Genomic DNA, 22,890 nt, shown 5'->3' with positions numbered 1-22,890 from the left:
GATGTGTTCCCACTTTGCTCCAGATCAAAGTAAAAGCATGCAGGTGAAATGTCACTCACATGTCATGTGCAAATTAGTGGAGTTTCTAATAGCTTTCCCTACTGCCAAATTCACATTAAACTGGGGAATGGAAATCCATCTTCTGAAAAATATATGATATATATGCTAGAGTTTCAAAACTAAATCTGTTTATGGGAAGAAGACCCAATGCAACATCTACCTGTCTAAATGCCCATCAGTGGGTGCCTGAGTCTTAACTTCATGTAAAAGCAAAGTCCATGGTAAATTCCCTGTTCATGGTTCAATTGAACGGGAAGTGTGTGTGGGGAGAGGTTGGTGCCAATGGTCCTGCTCATTTGGTCCTTGACTCAGTGGTTTTAAGAAGGTCCCTGTGATACATAAAACTACAATGACGATTTGCAGCAGTGGCACAAAATTACAAAGCTCTAAAGCAGTAAACCTATTAAGTCTCCTTAGCTAGCTGGACCTTCCCTTGCTGTTCCAGTGATGATCTTGGCATGTGAGGGTAATTAACCTCCGACACTTCCCACAGAGAGGAGTTAACTCCTTCTTGTGCTGAAAATGCATGCTAGAGTCAACTGCCCTGGACTAGAAGGCTCTTTCTGTAGCCTAAAATGGAAGGACATCTTTTTTCTCTATCTTGTGTCTGTGCCATTGAAATATTGCATAGTAATATAAAGATACATGTCTTTTTCTTTACACTGCTTGCTGCAGCTTCAGGCTCCCCCCAGCCAGGGTAAAGAGAGTTACAAGATCCTTTAGACACAGTGGGAAGACTTTATGAACAATATATGATAACAACTTATAATTGTAAGCACATTATAGCAGTATAATTGAAATCAGATTGTTCTTTGAGATCTAGAGTGTCAAAATACAGTGCTCAGGCGTAAATGAGCAGTGGCACTGAGCATTAAATATCTGAGCTGAGTGAAATCCGTTACCGCTGCAGGTTTCAGAGGACATCTCCTCACTACTCCATTGTTTCTGCCCCACCACAAACATGTAACAGTCTGAATTTTATAAGCAAAAGTATTGGGTTTGTACTTGTTGATCGAGATCCTCTCCCCCCATGGAAAAGAAATTTTCCCTTCCTGTCCTTACCAGAAGTGTTGGAAATGGATCATTTAGTGGTAAGAGCCAAACAAAAAAAAAACCCCACTATCTCACGGTGTTGGAGTTAGAGGTCCTTTTCAGTTGCTTCCCTAATGATGTAAAACCATGGTAATTAGAGCTGCAATCAGCTATTCAGTGCAGACTTGAACTCTTTTGAACAAGCCACTCACTTCTGTTTGCCCTTTAGGCTTGCAGTGAAGAGTGAGTTGAAAGTCACGCCACTTAAGCATCTAGCTGCCAGAAGATTTCAAACTGTCTTAGCAGCTGCTGAATTAGAGAAAAATTGAGTCCAAACTGCATTTAGGACAAAAATCACAACCTGGGAATCATCTGACCGTTACCACAGAGCGTGTTTGCCTCTGCCAAAGCTTCTGGAAAGGGAAGAAAAGTTCACCATTTCCAGCAGTGTTTTCAGTTCCTAATACAGAGGGAGCAGAGCATTATACTGAGGTCTTTGTCCCGTGTTTGGATCCATAGGAACCCCCCCGAACCCCACCTCGCTAAGCACAGAGCTGCCGGTACCAATCGTCGTGCCTGCCACCTTTATGGTTGCTTTTCCTACTCTACTCCCCAGGCTACCATGTTGTGGCAGCTTCTTCCCTCACCCGGAGCAGCAGCAGATCTAATTCCTCTCTGCCATCTGGTGTGCTCAACTGACCTCTACATTATTTGAAAATCCCATTTCAACTCACCCCTTTTTCCTTGCCTTGCCTTCTGTCAACCACCACCAGCTCCCAAAGCTCCCAGTACCTCCCATCAAACCTGTTTGTTGAATCTCTTAGCAGTTTGTCACTCAGTATAGGTTATTTTGAGCTGTACACTGAAAAATACCTGATACTGTACTACAAATAATACCACCCAGAAATAACAGGTGAGAGGATATTTTTGATAGCTCATCGGCACCCCTCACTAGTTAGTAAATTATATTTAAAAAATCAGAATCATAGTATGCTTAAAGAAATATATGTCCATGTGTAATGCCCAGATTTATTTTTCAAGTTCATTACGTTGTATTCCAGGGTTATTACTTTGTAATTCCAGAGTTATGGATTTCCTGATTAAATTGGGAATCTCATTTGGCATTTAAAAATCTGTCTTCAATTGTTTCCTCTTGTTTATTTTTGTTACTATTTCCTTTAAAGAGATTTGCCTGGGAAGAAGGGAATCAGGTTAGTGAAGTTTGTAAGTTGGTCTACAAACTGCATTAGAAATTAAATTAAATGTTTTTAAAATGTTTTGCAATGTTACTTTTCCTTTTTCTGAAAATAGACAATCCTAGTGAAAATACATTGCTAAAACTTAGGACTTAAGTGCAAGGAAGGAGCAGGTCTGGGGGAACCTTTAGTTGGGAGTAGCTGCATCTTTTTTTCCCAAACCACCACTCTTCTCTTCTCTTCTCTTCTCTTCTCTTCTCTTCTCTTCTCTTCTCTTCTCTTCTCTTCTCTTCTCTTCTCTTCTCTTCTCTTCTCTTCTCTTCTCTTCTCTTCTCTTCTCTTCTCTTCTCTTCTCTTCTCTTCTCTTCTCTTCTCTTCTCTTCTCTTCTCTTCTCTTCTCTCCTCCTCTCCTCTCCTCTCCTCTCCTCTCCTCTCCTCTCCTCTCCTCTCCTCTCCTCTCCTCTCCAGCAGAATTATATTCTAACAAGGCCAAAAAGAGCTGATGAGACTTTAAAGCAAGTTTAAAGCAAGTTTGATGTCACATTTACTATTCTCTTACAGCCTATTCTGATTAGGGACTAGTATATCAAGGAGCAGATACAAAAATCAGTTGAAGTCAGGAAAAGATGAAATAAAGGAAATGTTATGCATTTTGATATTTTTAATAAGTTTGAAGTTCATACCCCTTATTAGAATTGCTTATGTGCATGTATTTCAACCTACTGTGCAAGTTAATTTTCCTGTAAACAGCTCCGGAGTGTTAGATACGCCTTTTTGGGGCAATGCTGTGTATTGTTATGCAGTACCATACACTGATCACTGGTAATTGGTTTTGTAAATAAAGCTAGCAGGAACTTGTTTTCTCTTTGTGATAAAAATAAGCTAAACTTAACATTTAAAATCAGGTCGTCTTATAAATATTGTAGTATTTGGGGATTACGCAGTGTTTTTCTCCTTCAAAGTGCTTTACAGGTGTTAATCTTAGTGACATTAGCCGTTTGTTTTTGATGATCTAAATTTGCAAGGTTTGGGATAACTCTGCTTACCAAAATCACGAAGGGGGAAATTTTGGTGCTGCTGAAGTCCATGGCAAGGCTCCCATTAGACTCCAGGAGGCAGCAGGGTTTCACCAAGGTTTTGGATGCCTACAAATGCCTGCAGCCACAAAGGGTAATTGTCGGTAGCTTGTTCAGACACCAAATAGTTTGATGTGCGTTACTAATGTTCGTACAAATAGTGCATTTGCGGGAACTAATTAATTAGCATTACCAGGTCGTGCTGGAGTTGCTCAGTGCAAAGCATCCAGTGGAAATAGTAAGCGACAAATTCAAATACCAACCTCAAAAAGGCCAAGCACTTAAAAATCCTACGTTAAGCTCCCAAAATTCCAGATATAAAAATACCACATCGGAGTTCTTTCTGTCTTTTTATTTCAAGCCTCTAGTATTCATATCCAATTGCCTTTTCTAAACCCTGAGAGGCTAAGAAACTCCAAAAAAAGCACATTGTCATATGAGAACCTGATTCCAAAACCAAAAGCTTTATAATATTGCAGTTCTGAGAATAAAGGAGTATCAGCATCTCTGGTATGTGAACATTTTAATCGCCTGCAGAATTTTCAGCTCTTGCTGGTGTGATACATGCAAAGTGCTGACACTAATCTGTTAGTCATTTGAGGCACAAGTGTTTTCCCCTCAGCTACCCTTCATTAACTCCATTTGCACTGATTCTCCTCTAGAAATGAGTAAACAAATGAAGAGATGCCTGTGAAATCTGCTTTTTGGGTCAGCATTAGTGTAACATCAGTTGCCCTGCATTTTTGTGGCAGTGTGGCCTATCTATGCTATAGCTTGTGTCCCCCAGATATATGTGTCATCTGAGCTCCAGAGTCGCTTGGAAGGTAAAATAGGATAGAACAGTTGCTGATTCATTGCTTGGCATTTTGTTACACATTCTGCATTAATTTCAAGGGCTGAGATAATTTCCTAAAGTTTTGAGATATTTCACGAAGTGTGCTTTAAGGCGGAAACCTGTACTTTAATTATTAAGGAGGTGAACAATTAGCGTATTTGGAATAATGATATAATGTCAGTTCTGCGTAACCTTGCGTGCTGACAGCACAATAGTGGTGGCGTGCACGTTATGCGCATGGCTGCCTTTCTGTGGCAGGGAATCTAGATCTGCTTTAAAATCAGTAAGAAACCAAAGCATTTGCTGAATGCTGGAAGAAAAAAATGTCTGAAATCTTCCCATCAGGATGTTTTATTGCATGAAGCACCTTATCTTGCAGAAAGCGGTAGGCTTTTAGATGAGAACAAAACAGGAGGTTGCTTAGCAAATGAAAGATGAGAGCTCTGAAATTCTTCCTAAAGGCTTTTTTTTCTCCCTAGCTTGAGATTTTGAAAGTTGGCGCTTTTTTTCCCCCTTATGTTTTGATTTGGTTTTGGTATTAAATGCTGAAGTGGTATAAGTGGAGCAACTCAAACCCACACAATGTTGTTTTATATCAAATGTGATGTGATGTAACACAAGGTGGCACAACAGAACCTAATACTATGTGTTAGATAAGGCAGATTTAGCTAGAGATGTGCCTCCCACATCTTCATCGGGATTTGCACAGCAGGAAATGAAGCAGACTTGGAGCTGTGCAGCAAGGAGGGGTTTACGCCACCCGGTTTTTCCTCCTACCCTTACATACTGCCTGTGTGGCATTTTGCTGTGCATGTAATTGTAAATAACGAGTTTTTATCAGACACATTGCAGGTAGGTACGGTGGCTGCTGCCCTGATTTGGCATTATAATAACCAGCCATAACTGAATTAATGAGGTATTAGAAATCCAAGAAAGGTTTTTGTTTATCACTGTAATTGAATACATTTGGAGAGTCATTAAAAGCAATAGCAGGTGGGCAAAACTGAGGAAGAAGGATGGCTTTGTAATGGACTAGTCAATGAGTTTGTTTGGAGACATTGTTTTTACATATCTATCCTTATGTCTCTAAGTCTCTATTCTGAATTTTTTTTCCCCCATTCTGCACTGGAATTTTATGTTTATTTATTTTCATGTTTAATTTTTCTTCGTCAGATGGACTTATTTTTGTGATAGCGATAGTAATTAGGACTAGACCAGCTTTAAGACCCTGTTAAAGCTGTGTCTTTTGTGCCGGAAGACCTGCAATGTACCACGAATTGGACCTGAGAAGTTGGCGGGGTTTGTAGACCAGACAGATTTGGTAGAGGAGCCTGAGCTTCAGGGAGATGATGCAGCTGGCTGAGGACACTGGGACAGGTCAGGGCCCTGTGGCTGGGGGCACATGAAGGTAATGTTGGTAGGGATGTGGCAGGTGAGTATCAGTCCCCAGAAGGTTTGACTCCATCCTTATCCTTAAGGGTTAGTTTCTGAGGTGTACAGTTACATACTTGAGTTACTGATTTATTTTTATAGAAAACTGGGTTTTAAATCAAATAAAGTCACATTTTGTGAAAACATCTGCAAATTCATTGTCCTCTATTAAAGATTTTCTGCCTTAGTGTGCCATGTGTTCACGTGCACCCCCCAGGGCTGAATCTGGCTAAGCATTCTATAAATATTAGCTTATTATTAAGGGATGTTCTTTATTAATAGCAACATCAAACTAATGCCAAGGGGCCCTATTTGTAGGCGTCCCCTTTGTGCAGGCTGCTCTCCAAATACGAAATACGAGAATCTGCCATAAGCCACACAGGTTTGAGCATGTGGATTTACACCTTGTAACAGTGCTGTGATAAGTCTGAAGACAAACACCCTCACGGAGCAGGATAAATACAGATGTGACAATAGCAAAATATAGTTTCTCCTCTACCGGTGTCGCCCGTGCTGAGCTTGGAGTGGCACATGAGATTGGCCTTGAGGTGCTGCTGCCCTTCGGTACCCACATGGCCATGCCACGGGACAGCCAGCTGAGGAGAGGGGGTTTAGGACTGGACATCTTCAAAATTGCAGCATACCCAAAAAACTGTGAGATGTGCTTTAGAAATAAAGCTTGCAAGTCATGGATTTTGTGGGCTTGTGGAAAAGGGTAGGTACTTTCATGCGTATCCACATGTGTATGCTTATGTATATGACAAAAATAGATATAATACATGTGTACACATACGTATCTATGTAAAAAGAACATGGGGGTTTCTAATTACTTTCCAATTCTGATGCTTACCATTTATGAGGTTTCAGAAATTTAATGTCTATGTCTATGTATATATTCATTTAAATATTAAGAGAGATTTTAATCTAAGCATATGACTCCAACAGCTCAAGCTTTAGGAAAAACTCTTCATTTAATGAGCTTCAAAATCAAAATATAAGAACTGCTGACCTGCTTTCAACCATAGGTTAGATGGGTAATTGTCACAGTAATTCTCAATCTCTTTATTACCTTACTGTCTTGGCATTACCATATGTATCTTACTACATAGTTAAAATTTAAATTTTTGTAGTAACTAAATAGCATTTTATTAGCCTATATCTTCTTTATCGCTTCTAAAATCAATTCTGGTTTGAGATGCTGAAAATATGACTGAGACTTCAATTACGAGGAATTGTTTAGCATCCTGACCAAAAATGAGTAATTGAGGCTAATACAATTTAACATCTTTAGAGCATCTAGAACTGAAATTCTTGTTAATGGCAATAATATACTATGCCTCATTATGTTTTTTGCCAGTGCCAGTGGGTTAATAATGCCCAAGATGGTCTTTTGAAAACATCGCTTTCTTAGCATTAGCACTGAACATTAGCATTAGAAACGTGGCATTTTTCACTGTATTTGGTAGTTACCAAACTTGATTTATGGCAGGGTTATATTCCTGCAGTGTAAATTATTCTCTCACTTAAAGCTTGTATTGCATAGCTAATTTTTTTGCTAGTGCAGCGACACTCTTGTTACGCAGATCACGATGACAAGCAGAAAAGTTGGGCAGGGACAAGGTAGGGCTTTTCTTCTTGATGGTGCTCCTCATCCCTGTATAGGATTGCTTCTCATGCTGCAAATGATTCTGGTATGTTTTCTTGTTCTTTCTCCAGTCTGTAAAACATCAAGTTCCATCTATTATTTTAGATAGTATTTGTCCTTTATTAGAAATCTTTTTGGCAATGGATTTCACAGAATCAAGGGGATTACTTTGTCACCACCAGCCTCCCATCCTCTGCCCCCCCCAGCAGCATAATGGCCATTAGCGTTAATTATTTAGAGTTCCTTGTTTTCACACAGAAAGCAGCGATCAATGTGCAATGCCAGGTATATGGCTGTGTGCCACAAGACTCCAGTACTTTACCCCTCATCTTTCAAAGTGTCTGTTTTCTTTGATACAGGCTTTGGTTTTTATTCAGCACAGTGTAAGCAGTGTTATTTAGAAAGCTTGATTGGTTGTTTTTTTTTCCGGGCAGGAACATTTTCTCTGTAAATGTTAACCTTGTGACACAGTCTGAAATGTTTCTTTTCTTGTGTTTTTATTTATCTCCTGCTAATTTTCAGCTGTTGTGCATTCTGGGCTGCAGACGACAATGGCGAAACCAAATGGGTGGCCTTTTCACTTAGGCTCACCTATAGCTTTTTTTTTGCTGTTGGGTATGGATGGTCCACAAGGTGACCAGATTGGAAGTGTAAGCAATCATGAGAAGTGAAGATCTAGACACAGTTGTTCTTTTCCTTCATGTGCAAAAACGCCCCCAAACTGAAAAACGTTGAGCAATACTCACAGACGTTGTAAGCAAGAAATAAGATGATAGTCTGGGTTCTAGACTGGCTGTTAGCTATTTCAAGTACCTTTGTCCTATGGGTGGATTGTGCAAACTGGTACTGAATTGTTCCAGCTTCAGTTGAAATCCCATTGAAAGATACACTTTTTTTTTTGTGGTGGAGGGAGAAGGGGTCATGCCAACTGGCCTTCACATAATGAAGCTGTTCAGATGGGTTGGCTGGATGACTGCTGTGGTGCCTAGAGACAGGTCTTCCTTAAGATTCAACTTTTGATCATTTTGATCCACTGTCTCTGAAACTCGGGGCTGTGGAACAACGCATGATGTGTCTGGTGTTCATCTAGGTAATTTTTGAGCATGTGTGGCCGCCTGAGCTCTCACCAGAATCAGGCCCTGGCTATGGTATGCCAAATGTTGTGGTCTTCCCATGTTGCTTTGGTTGCATAAAGACAAAAGATTTGAAAAAATGTTCCTGTAAAAATTGAGGACCACTGCACGTTAGAAACAGCAACACTTGGGGTCACAGATTTGTCCCATGGCTTCTTCCATGAACTTGTCATAGGTAGGGTTAGGAAACTTACAGTTTCCAAGCTCCAAAAGTTTTACTACACAAGACTGCAAAATTAACGCATGCCAAATAATATGAAATAAGCTGGGTTGTGGCCTTACTTCGTGGACCGCATCGCTCACAACACAATACAGTGTCACGCAACAGAAATGCTGCTCCTAATGGGTAATGGTGTTAAGAGTGCTGAAGTCATGATACGAAACTTGCTTAATGATTTGCATTTTTTCCCCTATGTTACAAAATGTAGTTGAGCAGATGGATGCAGCCAGCTGTACGTAGAGCTTTAGGGAGTACTGGGGAGAAAAGAGAGAGGTTTTTGTTAAGATAAATGTAATAATCTCTGTGATAATTAGTTTAATTTAGATCCCTGCATCTGACTCATTTTTGACTAACCTTGTATGAAGCCTTTCTTGCCTTGCTGACAAGTCTGTGAATTTAGTTTGATTACAATCCCTTTTTTTATGCTTGTGGATTGCTCGCTGATCACTGATATTTTTCATTAAGCAGTTGCTTTATTACATTGTTATTTAGAGGGGAGTAATTTGTGTTTTCTAATTAATTTAATTCCAGGCACATTTCGTAAGGAGCTACAATGAGCCCATTCAATGGGCTTTAGGTCATATTGACATTGTTTACCAGATGTGCTCATTTGTTTTAAAACACTGTTAACTCTGTGATGACAACAGCCGCGTTCAGTTGTTTAACTCTTCCACCTTCTCTAATCTGCACCTCCAAAAGCCCCAAAATTAGAAGTAAGAGATGTCCATAGGCATTAAATCACAGAGGATTTATATGGCAAAAAGCGTCGATATCAACTATTACTATTCCATTATCGGATTTGAGGGCAGAGCGGCGGAGAAGCCTTTTGGCTTCTCTTAGTTGGGGATATGAATGCCATTATTCCAACCATTAAAACATTAGACAATGCCAAAGAGATGCAAACTGGGTGTTAAGTCCATGCTTGGCCCATTTACCCCTGAAAAACTTGCAGTGAGGCTTCAGGAGAGAACAGGGCAGCCGGGAGGATGAGCAGTGGCCTGGGCAGTGACGGGACACGTTAATATTATCAAAAGGTGAATGTTGTAATTCATAGTTGTCACCATCCCAAATCCATAGGCTTGGGCAATCGTTTTTGCCAGAAGCTTTTTGGAAAAGCTCGGCATGTTCTTGCTAGTGGTGCTCCCGGGATTTGGGGGTTATTCAAACGCTTCGTGTTCATCGCTGTTAAGTACTATATTCATTCCATTATCTGAGCATGAAAACTATATATTATACCTATCATTTGCTCATTTGGCCTGCTGCGTCAAGAACTCGAGTTTTAAAATGAGACCCTAATTAGATGAATAAATAACATTTTTACAGGAAAATGTACAGGCAGGTTATTCCGCTGACTATAAGCTTGTCCCATGAAAAACTACCAACATTTGTTAACATGTTCTGCGGTCACTTATTTTGGTAAAAAGTCAATTACTGCTTGTTCTGCAGCAAAATCTGGCACAGAGCAGTAACCATTGTAAGATTCATCGGCCTCCGAAGAACCCACCAAACAATGGCCTTCATGTGTTTTCCATTATTTTTCAACCTTTTTCCATCTTTTTTGCATTGGAACAGCCAAAATTAACAACAAACTTTGAAGGAAAGGTTTGTTAGTAGTTCATACTTAGTAATTAACATTTGATGCTTGTGATGCAATAAACTGAATTCTGGTACAATTTGAACCAACAGCCCAGCTGCATCTCCACTTTATTTTTTGCAGGGAACATTTGAATTGCTGTAATACCTTTTCTGGCTTACGTTGGTCTGTTAAGGGTGTGTGTGTGCATGGGATCTGTTCTACCTATTGATTTAATAGGAAAGAGCATCTCTTGGAAAGGAAGAGTAAACGTGTGTGCATGCATGTGGAAGGGGAGAGAGAGAGAGGGGGAGAAGCTCTATCTGTGTGTTTATCTCTGTGATAAATGATGCCTGTTAAAAATGTGACTTGCTATGAACGTTATTAGTGCTTTCCTCTTTAGGTGTATTATACAAACACAGTCACCGTCAGCAGAAATGAAGCTGCAGTCTTGATTGTTTAGTTCAAACAGTTTTGATGTTTCTTTGTCCCTCGATCAATCAGTGCCTGGAGGGCTATCAACTGTTGGCTGGGAATGCATCAGAGTGACGTGCAGAGCACAGATATTCCTCAAAAGCTGAAAATATTTCAGTTAAAATATTCGTTACAGTTTACATCCCAGTCTGTGAGCAGGCAGCAAAGTGAGCTCTATTTATCATTTTTAATTGTGGATCTTCCCTATTCAGATCTAACATCTTCCAAATTACCTTAAAATGATCTTCTTCCTAGACAGATTTGTAATTCACTTGCATCACAGTTAGATGAGGGCATGGGTTTTAGCACAAACAAAATGCATAAAGTAGAAAACGTAATGCAGCATAAATGCCACATAAATCACATCCTAAAGACAAAAGCAGATTTCAAACATCTGACTTACTGAGCACTTAATGTGGAGTGTAATCTTTGCTTTGGTTTATGTTTGTTTTCTGGAGTGTAACACAGAGCAAAATATGGGGAGTTCCCTCTCCTCCAATAGTGGAGGAAAAGGAAGGTGATTTGCGAAATGCCCAGGAAAGAGCTTTTCCTGCGTTGTAGGTAAAATCCCTGGCCAAGTGTCTCCTTTGCTGCTGGGAATTGAGGTATACGCAGAAGTAGTTGATAGAAATCCCACTTGAGTTCTCTTGCTCATCACAGAGTGAGTAAGAGGCTGCTCCAAAATGCAAAATTGTCCTTGAAAAAACCTTCTCTTGTGCTCTTGTGCCCTCCCGGTTGTTTCTTCCTTTGCATCCACTGCAACCTGTGTAAGCCCCCCTTCTCCGAGCTCCCTGGCATACCCCGCAAGGGTCAGGACATTTGCAGTGCTGTTTTCAAGACTCAGCTCTCTGAAATTGTAGCTAACAGATAAAATCTCTGGCTTCAAAGATTTACACTTAGGATGGACAGGAAGGAAAACGCGTGTTTTCTCAGTAACGTTCACGGGTTTAGGGATAAAAGCTTATTCCTCCGCATGCTTTTGTTTTCCTTTGCCCAGCCCGAGCCTCCCGGCTCAAGCCAATGCCCATTTTCCTTTCAAAAATCGATTTCTAGAGAAATACTTTTTAAAAAATCAACCTGTTTCCCCTGCGCCGCCACGATTGGTCCGATAAAATCGCCGAGCCGATCGCGTCAAAAGGAAATAGCCTCGGCTTAATTGTAAGCTAAGTCTCCCGTAATCCAGGGGAGCATTTGAGATTCTGCCCAAGCGCTGGGTTTCGGCGGCCGCTGAGGGCTGTGGGTTTCTCTCCCAGCCTCCCGGCTGCTGCAGCACAAGTCAGCATAGCTAATGCAGATAGAGCTCTCCCCCCGCTCCCTCTTCCCCGCTCCCGTCTCTCGCTCGCTCTCCCTCTCCCTGTGCTTTGATTCGATATGAACAGACTGGTAACTCCGATGCGAGAGCGAAAGCTGACATAACTCTGCAGATGGCTACGTTCAGATGATACACCTCGGGATTTTTCTTTCAGGGAAGGTAACGTTTAGATGCTAATGTTTATTTTTCCCTTGTTGCCATTTTTCAGGACTGCCGGTCCCAAAGAAGAGCCCAAAGTCGGTAAGCACTTTTCAGCTACTATTTTTGTCTGTTTGTCTGCTTTGAAGGAGAAAGGCATGAGTTCGGTTCGTTTTCTTTGTGGGTCTTGATTGTTTTGAGTTGTCTTTCTGTTGCAACCATGATTACCTTGCACGGCTCCTGCTGCATGGGGAGATGAAAGAGGAATGCAGTACGGAAGGGGGGACTTGTTTGCAAATAAAGCCTCAGGTTTACAGATCCTCTTCCCTGACAGATGTGCTTCTCTGTCGTTTAACTTACCAAAAAAAAGCTATTGTTTCCTTTTGGAAAGATGGGAGGCTCCACCTTCTTGCCAGATAGCAATTCCTGTCGGGTGCTCATAGGCACCAACCTTTGCCATTAACTCCCTGAGTTTTCTTGAGTACCCTCGGCTGAATTATTAACAGAATGGGAAAGCATGCACCTTGTCGAGAGAGACAAAGCATGAACGGAGCATGATTTCAGTTCCCAGGGAATACAGTTAACTGTCCGAGTGCTTGCTCTGAAGGCATTTTTATACTGAGCAGGATTGTGCTGCAGGTGTGAGATTCCTTATTTCAAAAAACCCACAAACCAGAACAGTATATTCTTGTCCCTTCTGATCCTATTTCCATGTAAAGCTGTTACCTGGATGACATGTTAGCTAACAGCATGAAAGCCGTGATCTAAAGTATCATTAAAGCTGCATGCAAGATATTGTGGAAGAAATTAGCGTGCTATTTGTATGCAACAAAAAGAAATGTTTTATTTTTAAAGGAAATTAAATACTTAAAGCCTGAAAGTTTCCAGTTATCTGTTGAGAGGGAGGGGAAGAGAGAATTCTCTCCCAGTAGCTTTGGGGAAGCAGAGCGAGTGAGGTCTTTGCCGTCTTGTAAGATGGTGCGAAACTTCACCGACAGTCCCCAACGGGTGCCAAAAACTGCAGCTGGGCACAGCCCACCTCGCTGCAAACCTGGGCAAGAGGTTTATGAAAGGGCTGAGCAGAAGGCTCCTGCATTTAATATGAGTTCTCTGTTAATCCAAAAAGAAAGCCCTGAAATAATTAATGTGATTCTGATGGCTTAGGGCAGCGCTGATTAAAGTCATGTGAGCCCAGGCCTCTACCATTGTCAGCTCACATTAATGTTGAGAGGCAAAAGTGTGGGGTGTGCTCCCTCGCAAATCACAGGCATGTCAGACCCTGCGCACTCGCTTCTGTCATACGCGGAGATTATTTCAGCCTTCGGTAAAACAGAAGCGAGTGGGTAAAATACATACGCGTCTGGCACGTTTCTTTTCTCTGCCTGCACTTTCTTCCTCGGTCGGAGCAGGAGTGGCTGCACTTGATCTGGACGCCGACTTCTATCATTAAACCAGCCCCGATCAATGAGTCTCAGTCTTTTCAAAGCGTGGAGGCTCCTGTTTTGCCACACGCACATTCGGCGTCAGGTGCAGCAGGATCCTGCCCTGTCAGACACCTCTCTGGTCGGCAGCGATGCACCGTGCAAATCTGAGCAGCGTCTAAATCCATGTCGGGATAATCCTGCCTCGGTGAACAGACTGCTTGCAAACAGGTGTAGCTCTGCAACAGCAGATTTCTCCCTACTATTTGATTTGAGGAGCCGGTCAGCCTTGGGAAAGCAGTCCCATTCCATCACGTGCCTCTCCCGAACCCCTCTCACCTTGCTCTAGGGTCCCTCCAGTAATTTTTACGACGGCCCTAGGCGGTGCTGTTGCCTCTAAAGCGCAGGATTCACAAAAAGCGGAACCTCCTATTCCCCCTGCCTGCACACCGGATCATTTGCATTGGCAATTAGCGGCGATGTTTTACACTGCCGCATTGTGCGGCAGCTTTAATGACCGACCGCTCCTCGGAGGGGCAGAGCAGAGCGTGTCAGAGTCCGTACAGCCGCTCCTTCGTTCCTGGGCGTTGGTGACGGGCACGGGTTGGGCACGGAAACCTGGAGCCAAGCACCTCTGGGCACCCGTGTGCAGAGGAGGAAAGTGTCCTTGGGGCTGTCTGGGATGGATTTACACCAATACCAGAGCTCGTGTGGCCAAAGCGATGGTCAAAAGCATAAAAGAAGTGGTATTGCTAAACACCTTCCTTCCTGGGTTTAGTTGCAGGGCGGCTGCGGGGCGAGGGGAGCCCGATTCTCTTGGCCATGAAGATTCCCACTTGCTCTTGTCCTGGCAGGGGAGAGCCAGGCCTGCCCCGCTGGCATGCTCCCAGGCTGGGATGCCATCTTGCTGCACCCTGCCCTGGCATTTCCCAGGGATAATTTGCTGCCCTTGCAGCTGGTGGGTGAATGCGGGTGCTGCCGGCCGAGCTGTGCGCCTGCGGGCTGTCCCCAGCGCTACACGGCTGGCTACTGGGCTTGGGTCGAATGTGCTGTCCGTTTCCCCCGCTCCCTTTGCCCAACGCGGGGGGGACTGTTTTCCAGCATTCCTCGATTAATAAGTTATCTGCAGTTAGAGGACAGCGTACATCCAGGCTGGGAGCAGTTGGCCTGATCTTAACTTGTGTTCGTTCTTTGTTTCTTCTGCTGCATCGGGGAAGACACGACCTCAGGTGTCCATCCTCTTCTGCTTCGCTCAGCGCAGTGACGAGCCCTCTCTTGTTACCTCGTATCCCTTCCCAAAGCCCGGACGTGCTCCCGACTTACTGCCAACGGCTGTCTCTTTCTCAAACAAGCCCTATTTTTAGCTATCGGCCCCAGTCCCGTATTCCCGAAAGGCTGACTTCAGGCTGTTGGATATGTCCTGGCTGGGAGGAGGTGGTTTAGCCACTTGGAGAGGTTTGTTAGTCTGGGAATATTTTTCTGCCTTGAGGTCAGTTTTCCTAAGCTGTATTTTTCAGCCTGTGTGTATCTTCTGATGAGCTTCGCTCTTTTTCTTAGTTTTTAAGGGGAGTTTTGCAGCCTTGGTGAAAGAGCCAAATTAGTCAAAAAAAAAAAAGTTTGCAACTGTACATGGAACTGGGCACTTCCAGGTTCTTTCTTCCTCCTTCCCCCCCACCCCCCGGACACTCTCACAGCAGCTCTATGTGCTGCTTGTTTATTTTCAGTTTCCCATTGATTCTTTTTTAGATGAAAATGGATAATATTTTTGTATTGACCTTCTGGGGATATACATTTTCAGCGTGCAAGTTCTCTAGTATAGCAATTTTCCCTGCAATTATCCTGGTATAACGTGGATGAAAACAAACTTTTTTTTCTTTTTTTTTTTTTTTCTTTCCCTTTTGCTTGCATCAAAACACTCCACAAGGGGGCAAAGATTCCCATTTCCAGCTCGGTTTACTGTTGCTGCCAGGACCAGCTTCTCCAAAATGCTCTAGAGCACAAAATCTGCAGCTAGATCATCAGAAGATGGGATCACTGCAGGGGGAAGAAAGCGCTAAGCTCTTCCAAAAAACCAATTTTTTCTTTTGGGTGTAAATACATTGTCAGCCTAGCTGAATTGTGGCCAAAAATGCAATTCCTATGCACAGCCTGTCCCTGAGGAGAGATTTGCCACATATTTCAGGTGGATCGGCAGCACTTGGGGCTCTGCCGATGTCCTGGTTTTGTCAGGAGGAGAAATTGGTTCCACAGCATGAGTGTTTGTACAACACATCCCCCTTCATTCAGAGACCATCTCCCCCCCCCCCCCCCCGCCTTGAAAAGCAGTGGGAGGAAACCACAGCAACTCTTCTCTCTTGCAGTTTTATGCCTGGAGAATCCTGTGCCAAAAAGCTTTGGTGTCCATTCGTGCCGCAGGACACGCTCCCTGCCACCATCGCCTCTTCTGCTGCGGGTTTCTCTCTGCCTGACACAGACGTACACAACTGCTGCTAATAATTAGTGTCCCATGTCTGCCTGCAGCCACCTCTCAGCCGTGTCATGGGCCTCGGTTGTTTTAGCAGTCACTGTACAAAGCAACATCTAATTACTCTTTCATTTAGCATGAATGACAAACTGGCCTCCACTATGCGGGTATCCGTAGCATTTTCCAGGCACTTGGAGACTTTTGTAAGCAGTTTTCCTCCCGTCTCCTTTTGAAATGTAACAGCTGCAAGCTCCCTGGCTCACATCACCTTTGCTATTTTCTTCCCTCCCTGTAATCAGAGGACAATGTAGTGCTCAGTGTGGGCTCACTCATCCTCTCTGCTGAGGGAGAAGCTGCCTTTCAGGTCAGCAAATGCAATGCCTGTGGCTGAAAATGGGATTGCACAGTGAGAGAAAGAAATCCTGGAAGGCTGATGTATGCCCAAACCCTGACCGCTGCTGCCCCTTCTTCTGCAGCAATTGCACCCATGCTGCACTTGGAAATCTGAGCCACGCTGATGGTCCTGTTAACCTCAACCAGCGAGGAAAGGGCAGCTAGAAAAGACCTTCTTCCCAATCTTATGTTTTGCAGGATGAGCACTGCGAAGTTTCAGCAAGGGTGTAGGGAAGCTGGCACAGGCCATGCATCTCAGACCTGGGTCTTGGGTAGGGCAGGAGAAGCTCCAGCTTTCCACATATTTATTTTGTCATGGCTGTAATACAGTATCAAGGTGATTGTTTTTTCCTATCGCTTGTATTTAAGTGTGCAGTCTGCCTAAATAGACTCAAAGGAGTCCTCGTAGTCTTGATTTCTAGCCACTTTTGGTCAAGAGTCTTTCTGGCAAGCTATTTATGCTTTCCAACAGCTCTGGAGAAGACCACAGACTGGAGGATTGGGATGCTCTTGCTGACTTGGGTAGTTCAGTGCTCTGTGCTCTTGTAGCTACTGTCAGAAGTCAACACGATTCAGCTGATCTGCTTTACTTTGCACTGAAAAATATGATCAGCGTCTCGGGGTGAGGTCTGAACCGCCTGCTTTGCGGCGGTCTGTCACCAAACAGCCCCATGCTCATCTGGCCCTGATTTAGCTGCTTTCCTGCCCACGCGTGAGCGAGAGAGTCAGATCCGGGCCCAAGAGGATCAGCCCTGAAGCTAGGAATGAGGCAGCTGATAGAGAAGCCATCCTTTCAGTGGCATATGATCAGCTCATTTCTCTTGGGAAAGCTCCCCCTTTGCACCAAGGCTCAAACTTCTTCGTCTGGACAGTCCTTGCTGCAGGAGCACTGCAGAGAGCAGGGCGGTCAGACCCCTGCAAGACCTCCTGATGATGATGATGTGCTGGAGCCACTGGCCCAAAACCTTTTCGGCCTCATCTGGTAATGTGAAAGTCGATTGATATTGTCTTGAATTAATTTAATTACATATAGGCCTTACTTCCATGGTTGTGTTCCCCTTTCTCTCATGGTTGTGTTCTCCTTCTTCAACTCCTAAACAGAGATGTTTCAGGCTTTTTGCAGGAGTTATTGTTTGGAAAAAACTATCCCTCTGAAGAAGTTTTCCCCTATTTCTTGCAAAACAGCTGTGTATTTGCAATTGCAACTCTAGTTTAATTAGAGGTGGTTTTGCTTGAGGTGTGCTGACACTTCCATTTGCAACCCAAATACGAAACAGAAGTAATAGTTTCTTCAATATTTAGACCTTTCATATCATAAAGTGAGAGCACTTTTTAAAGTTCAAACTTTGTTTCTTTTTAAATCAGGAAGTTTCCAGAGAGTTCTCAACATTTCCCCAAGGGCTGGATAAAGCTTCACATTTTAGTCCCTGTATTCCAACTTCTGTAAACCAGCTATTTCCAGTGAGATTGGCCTGAAGTTTCACAGGATGCTTGTAGTTATTTTAGTAGTTTGGCCAAACAAACAAAACAATCCAGATGGCTGGACTGGGAGTTGTAAAGTGTTTTTTCTTTTTATTATTTTTAAGTTGCAGAAGAGTGATTATCCACAGCATAGATGTTTTAAAACTACTCCATTTAAAAACTGAAGGGCTGCATGTGAATTAGCTTCTTTTACCACTTAAAAAGCTAAAAATGTTTGAAATTGGCTCAGATATTTGTATTTGAAAGTCTGCAGATGAGTAATCACAGCAGGTATGCTTTGTTCAAAATTGCTTTAAGGGACAAAGGCAATTTCACATGCTAGTCGATCGAGATATCATTTAAAAAAATGCTGGTAGTGGATCAAAAACTCAACTGTAAGGCTGCAAGGTCACAGTCATTTGGGCTGTTGGAGCTGTTTTTTTTTTTCTCAGTGTAAACCTAAAAATATGTGCAACTTAAAACCAGAAAAGATTATTGTTAAGACTCAAGAAGAGAGCACTTTCGTATGGTGACTTTCTCCTCTCTAATTAATTCACCCCTGCTACGATGGACCATTGGCCGCCTGGGGTTTCGTGTTCAGAGTAAAGAAGGGGGACCCCAGACCTGTGGGCGCTTCAGCCCCCCATGCTGATCGGCTCTGTGTTTGCTCCTGGCTTATCTCCCAACCCCTGCTTGGTTTTCTATGGAGAAGTCCCTGAAAGCAGAGACTCCTGTTGCAATGTTTTTGGGTACCCCCTTCCCAGCAGAAGGCTTTACATTTTTGTCTGAGGTTTCTTGGTACAAGTGGCTGACCCCTTCTAGCCGGGAAATTGTGGATGTTGTAAAAACAACCTGTAGGATGCTATTTTTCCGGCCGCCCTCTGCATCACAGCAGCCCCGGGAACGTGCCAGTTCCCTGTGCCAGAGCAGGTGGGAGATTGGAGTCGACCTTGTTGCCAACCCAAGGCCACCTCAAAAGAGCATTAAAAAGCATTTGCTGTACAGTTTGGGGAGTTCTTGTTGAGGGAGGATTTTGCTGCATATTGAGTAGTACAAATCCTGGCAATGCAAATGTGACTTGTGCTTCATCTGAGCGCACCATTGTGAATTTGAGTTAAGAATTATGTACCCTGCTTAGCTAAATATTGAGCAGACAGAACTCTTGACATACTGCTTTTGAATAAGCCTTGAATTTAGGTGGACATGTTTTTTCCTGTTTTAATACGCTCAATTAAAACAAGGAAATCAAACTGCAAACAGACATTTTCACATTTGTGAAGGTCTGCCGTAATCCTGTGGATGCTCTGGGAAGGAGAGACATGAAAGTGGTACTCCGTTGTCCACCCACTTGTGATGTGGGGGTTGCTAGAGCTGCAGAGGAAAAGTGATCTTTCATAGTAAGGGCTGTGCTTGCATCTGTTTCAGAAGGACTGTTTAAGTTTTCACAGTGAAATTTGCTAGTTTTTCCTTCTTCTTGCAGGCTCAAGTTAGGTCCCAATGTTATCTGAGTAGAAGGTTGTTGAGTTTTTCTGCCTTAATGTAGAAAAAAATAAGTGCACTGAAACTAGTAACCTATAATGAGATTTAGATTTGTTTTATGTGTGAGATGGAGAACTGCATATTTTTTTATGATAAATGACTTTGTTTTGCATATCTCTTTCTGTCAGTCTGCCTATCAAAATCTGTCATCGGGGAATTTAACTGTACCCAGCATTAACTTGTGGCAGCAAAACTGTGATTTATATATTTATTTATGTGCATGCAGAAACCCTGATCAAAGAAGGGAGAAAAATTGATGGAAAACACCCACTCAAAGACCAATAACCGTCTGTTCTCTCTCTTTCCACTTGCTTTCTTCCTTACAGCAACCACTTGAAAGGAAAGACAGCCAAAACAGTTCTCAGCATAGCGTCTCCAGCCACCGCAGCGGGCACACCGCTTCCCCCGTTCACAGCACGCAGGTGCTGCCGGACTACACCGCTGCGGAGGCGCCGGCTGCGGATCAACCGGACAGTTCTGGGCAGAAAAAGCCAGATCCATTCAAAATCTGGGCCCAGTCCAGGAGCATGTATGAAAGCCGACGTGAGTATGAAGCAGGTGTGGTTGCTAAGGCTACGGCTCTGGCAGCTGCTCTCTGTATATTTTCTTTGCGAAGAACTGAATCTTTTAGATTTAGGTTGAAAATATAAGGCTTCAGTTTGTTAATTTGGTATCTGTCAATAATATCTACTTGATAGAGGCGCAGTTTCCTCTCTGATGAGGAATGACTTTAGATCATCTCTAGGAAAGGGCACTTAGACCAAAGCTTAATATGAAAAATCCCTTTAAAATTAAAGATCATCTTTTCCCCTATTTTTTTAGTTCGCTTTTAAATTAGGCTGAAGGAGAATTTCCAAGTTTGTTATCCAGATCCTAAACTCTTTTTTGAGGTTAATACTCATTGTCTGATATGCATAGGAATTTCAGTAAGGAGGGGAAGTATTTAGTTTGCTGAAATTCCTATCAGATGCTTTCCAGTCTCACCCTGGGGAGGAGAAAATCCAGCTGAGCCGTTTTACTTTGACCAGAGTGGACACTTTAACAATACAGATATCAAATGCATATTGTAAGTGGCTTTTATAGCAATTAATAATCTGCACACTTGGCTAATAGTTCAACAGGGCTTTGACTCAGCTCCAAGACTATAAATATGGTTTCAATCAGTTTCTTCTGTGCAAACAAAATAAACACGCTGGCTTTGCTTTAATTGCACTGCTGAAGAAGACTGAATCTGTAAAAGCTTCTTAAAGAAATAGTTAGCGTATTATTAGGTTCATTTTCAAAAGCAATAGTTACCTTCATTACAGAAAAGGGACCTTCAAAGTCTTGGTGCTGTATGAGTATCACCTGGAGTTTGATTTTATTGTGCTAACTGGAAATTGGTAAAACCAGTATGAAATGAACATTATCCCAGAATGAAAAATGGTAGAACTGTTTTTTTCTGACCAAATGAATCACTTTCAAATCTTATGTCCTGGAAAAATTAAATCATGAGTCACAGTTTCTTGGCTGAAGATGCATCTCTTCGGATTGAATGTCTCAGCAATGCAGTTTGTAGGTGTCTCAGCTTCTGTGCGCTGCTTCCCTTCCCTTCCCCTTCCCCTTCCCCTTCCCCTTCCCCTTCCCCTTCCCCTTCCCCTTCCCCTTCCCCTTCCCCTTCCCCTTCCCCTTCCCCTTCCCCTTCCCCTTCCCCTTTCCCTTCCCTTCCCTTCCCTGGGATTAGGCGTACTGACCCCGCGGGCTCTTGGGCCAGGTCATGCTGATCTTCGGAGAAGTGCAGTGACAGAACTTGCACGTGCATCTCGTTGAAAAAGGAAAAAGGTGCAAGAGCTGAGGGATGGTGACTCTTCAGCCCTGCAGAGCTGCAGGCAGAGCTCCTCCTTCTCCTGCCTGCACGGACAAGGCTGAGGCTGTCCTATGGCACTGGCGTTACCCCTGCTCAGCTCACGTGGTTCCCATAGGCACTGTGCTGGCATTGCCTCTGACCCCCTACAGCTACTTAGCTAATTTCTAATTAACTGTTTAACTCATACTAATTAGTCATTAGTATCAGCTTAGCAGCCTTAACTCCTGCCTGTCTTTCCCGATAAAACCGGAGGCTGAGCTGGAGAAATCCTGAAGTGCACAGGCAGGCAGCTGCCCTTCTGTTTCCACCTCCAACACCATGTGCTAAATCCTTCCTCTCTCCTCGACGGCTGCAGGAGTCTTGTAGAGGTTTTATCCTTGTCTGTGGTCTGTGATTAGAGCCCTTCCAGAGGCCTCTTGACCTGCTGGTTTCCCACACCCCATCTCTCCCTCTGCCACATTCCTCTCTGCTTGGGCCTTTTGCTAGGCTGGGTTCTGCTGCATCCCTTCAGCATCCCTGTCTCACCTTTCCGTAGCCCAGCGTCTCTGTAGTGGGGTCGATCCTCTTCTATTGCTTCAATCCTTATCTCCTGCCTCTTCTACCAGATGAGACCTACCTGTTTGAACGTCAGTGCTTTTCTACCACCTTTTCGTCCCATTGCCATTTGCTTCCCAGGAGGGTGTTTTCTGAGATTTCTTGGTTTCATAGAGAGAGGGGGTTTGGAGAATGGCAGAAGTGTGATATGGTCGTGTCTCCTTGTAAGCATGTGCCACCAGAAGTGTCCCAAGAGCCTATGAATTTCGGACCCTCAGCTGGAGTGAAACACATTCCCTGGGGATTAACCTGCACTCTTACCTAGTGACATGGCTTTGCTGTACCTAATGACAGGTGAAGAAAAACAGGAAAGATACAGTCTAAGTGAAGAAGGCAGTTGGACATGCTCTGTCTCTTGTCGCGGTCTGATCCCAAAGTGTGACTGGGGATTTTATTTAGAGGTCAGTGGTAAGCTCCTTCTCCTTCCCTCCCCAAGCCCTCGCCTTTTGTCCCTCTCACTAGTCTCATAAGTGGAGACTGTGGTTCACAGCTGAAACCCAGTGCTGCTTCTGCTCTGGGAGCTTGAGGTGAGCCACTGTGTTTTTTTCCCTGTGTTTGGTCTGCATGAAAAGTGGACAATTGGCGGTTGCTCTGTTATGAATGTGACTCATCCCTTTGAGACTCACTTCCCAGTGTTGCCCAAGCAGCGGTCGTGTGGCTCTTGGACCACTCGTAGGGAGCTCTGCTGACATGGAGCACCACAGACTGCGGGATGGAGAAGCTGTTCCCTGGGCCTCCGGTTTCACTGTCTGTCTGCTCCAAATGTGCTGTTCTTTGTGTTTTTACCCAGCTGCAGTTCAGTTTAACTCCAGTGCCTTCTTTGGCTGGTGGCGACACAGTCATATTATCGCTTTCTTCTTTCCTTGAGCACCCATTCCCTTTGGCTTTGGGACTGAGGTTAGCATCTCCTCTCCCGTGACATCCGTAGCTTTGGGTGCTAGGTGTGACTCTCTGCATCCTTCTGATGAAGGCGTGAGCAGAACTAAATAGTGTCTTATATACAGCAGGAGGATGTCACCCTAGTGCCAGTGCTGAGATTGACTGCTG

At 43.6% G+C, this 22,890-nt stretch overlaps 1 protein-coding gene across 30 annotated transcripts in view; it reads left to right on the top strand.

The window, feature by feature from the left end:
* The window catches only part of MAGI1 (membrane associated guanylate kinase, WW and PDZ domain containing 1), a 357,507-nt gene that overhangs the window by 305,839 nt on the left and 28,778 nt on the right, over window positions 1-22,890 (top strand). For all 30 annotated transcript variants that reach the window (XM_052775998.1, XM_052776003.1, XM_052775992.1 and 27 more), the window contains 2 exons: window positions 12,196-12,227; window positions 19,730-19,946. In XM_052775998.1, coding sequence (XP_052631958.1) covers window positions 12,196-12,227; window positions 19,730-19,946 — 249 coding nt within the window. The remainder of the gene's footprint in view (window positions 1-12,195; window positions 12,228-19,729; window positions 19,947-22,890) is intronic.

The sequence above is a fragment of the Harpia harpyja genome, chromosome Z, assembly GCF_026419915.1.
Source record: "Harpia harpyja isolate bHarHar1 chromosome Z, bHarHar1 primary haplotype, whole genome shotgun sequence".
Classification (NCBI taxonomy): domain Eukaryota; kingdom Metazoa; phylum Chordata; class Aves; order Accipitriformes; family Accipitridae; genus Harpia; species Harpia harpyja.
Note: the sequence above shows the minus strand (reverse complement) of the source record. Positions and strands in the feature narration are given on the sequence as shown.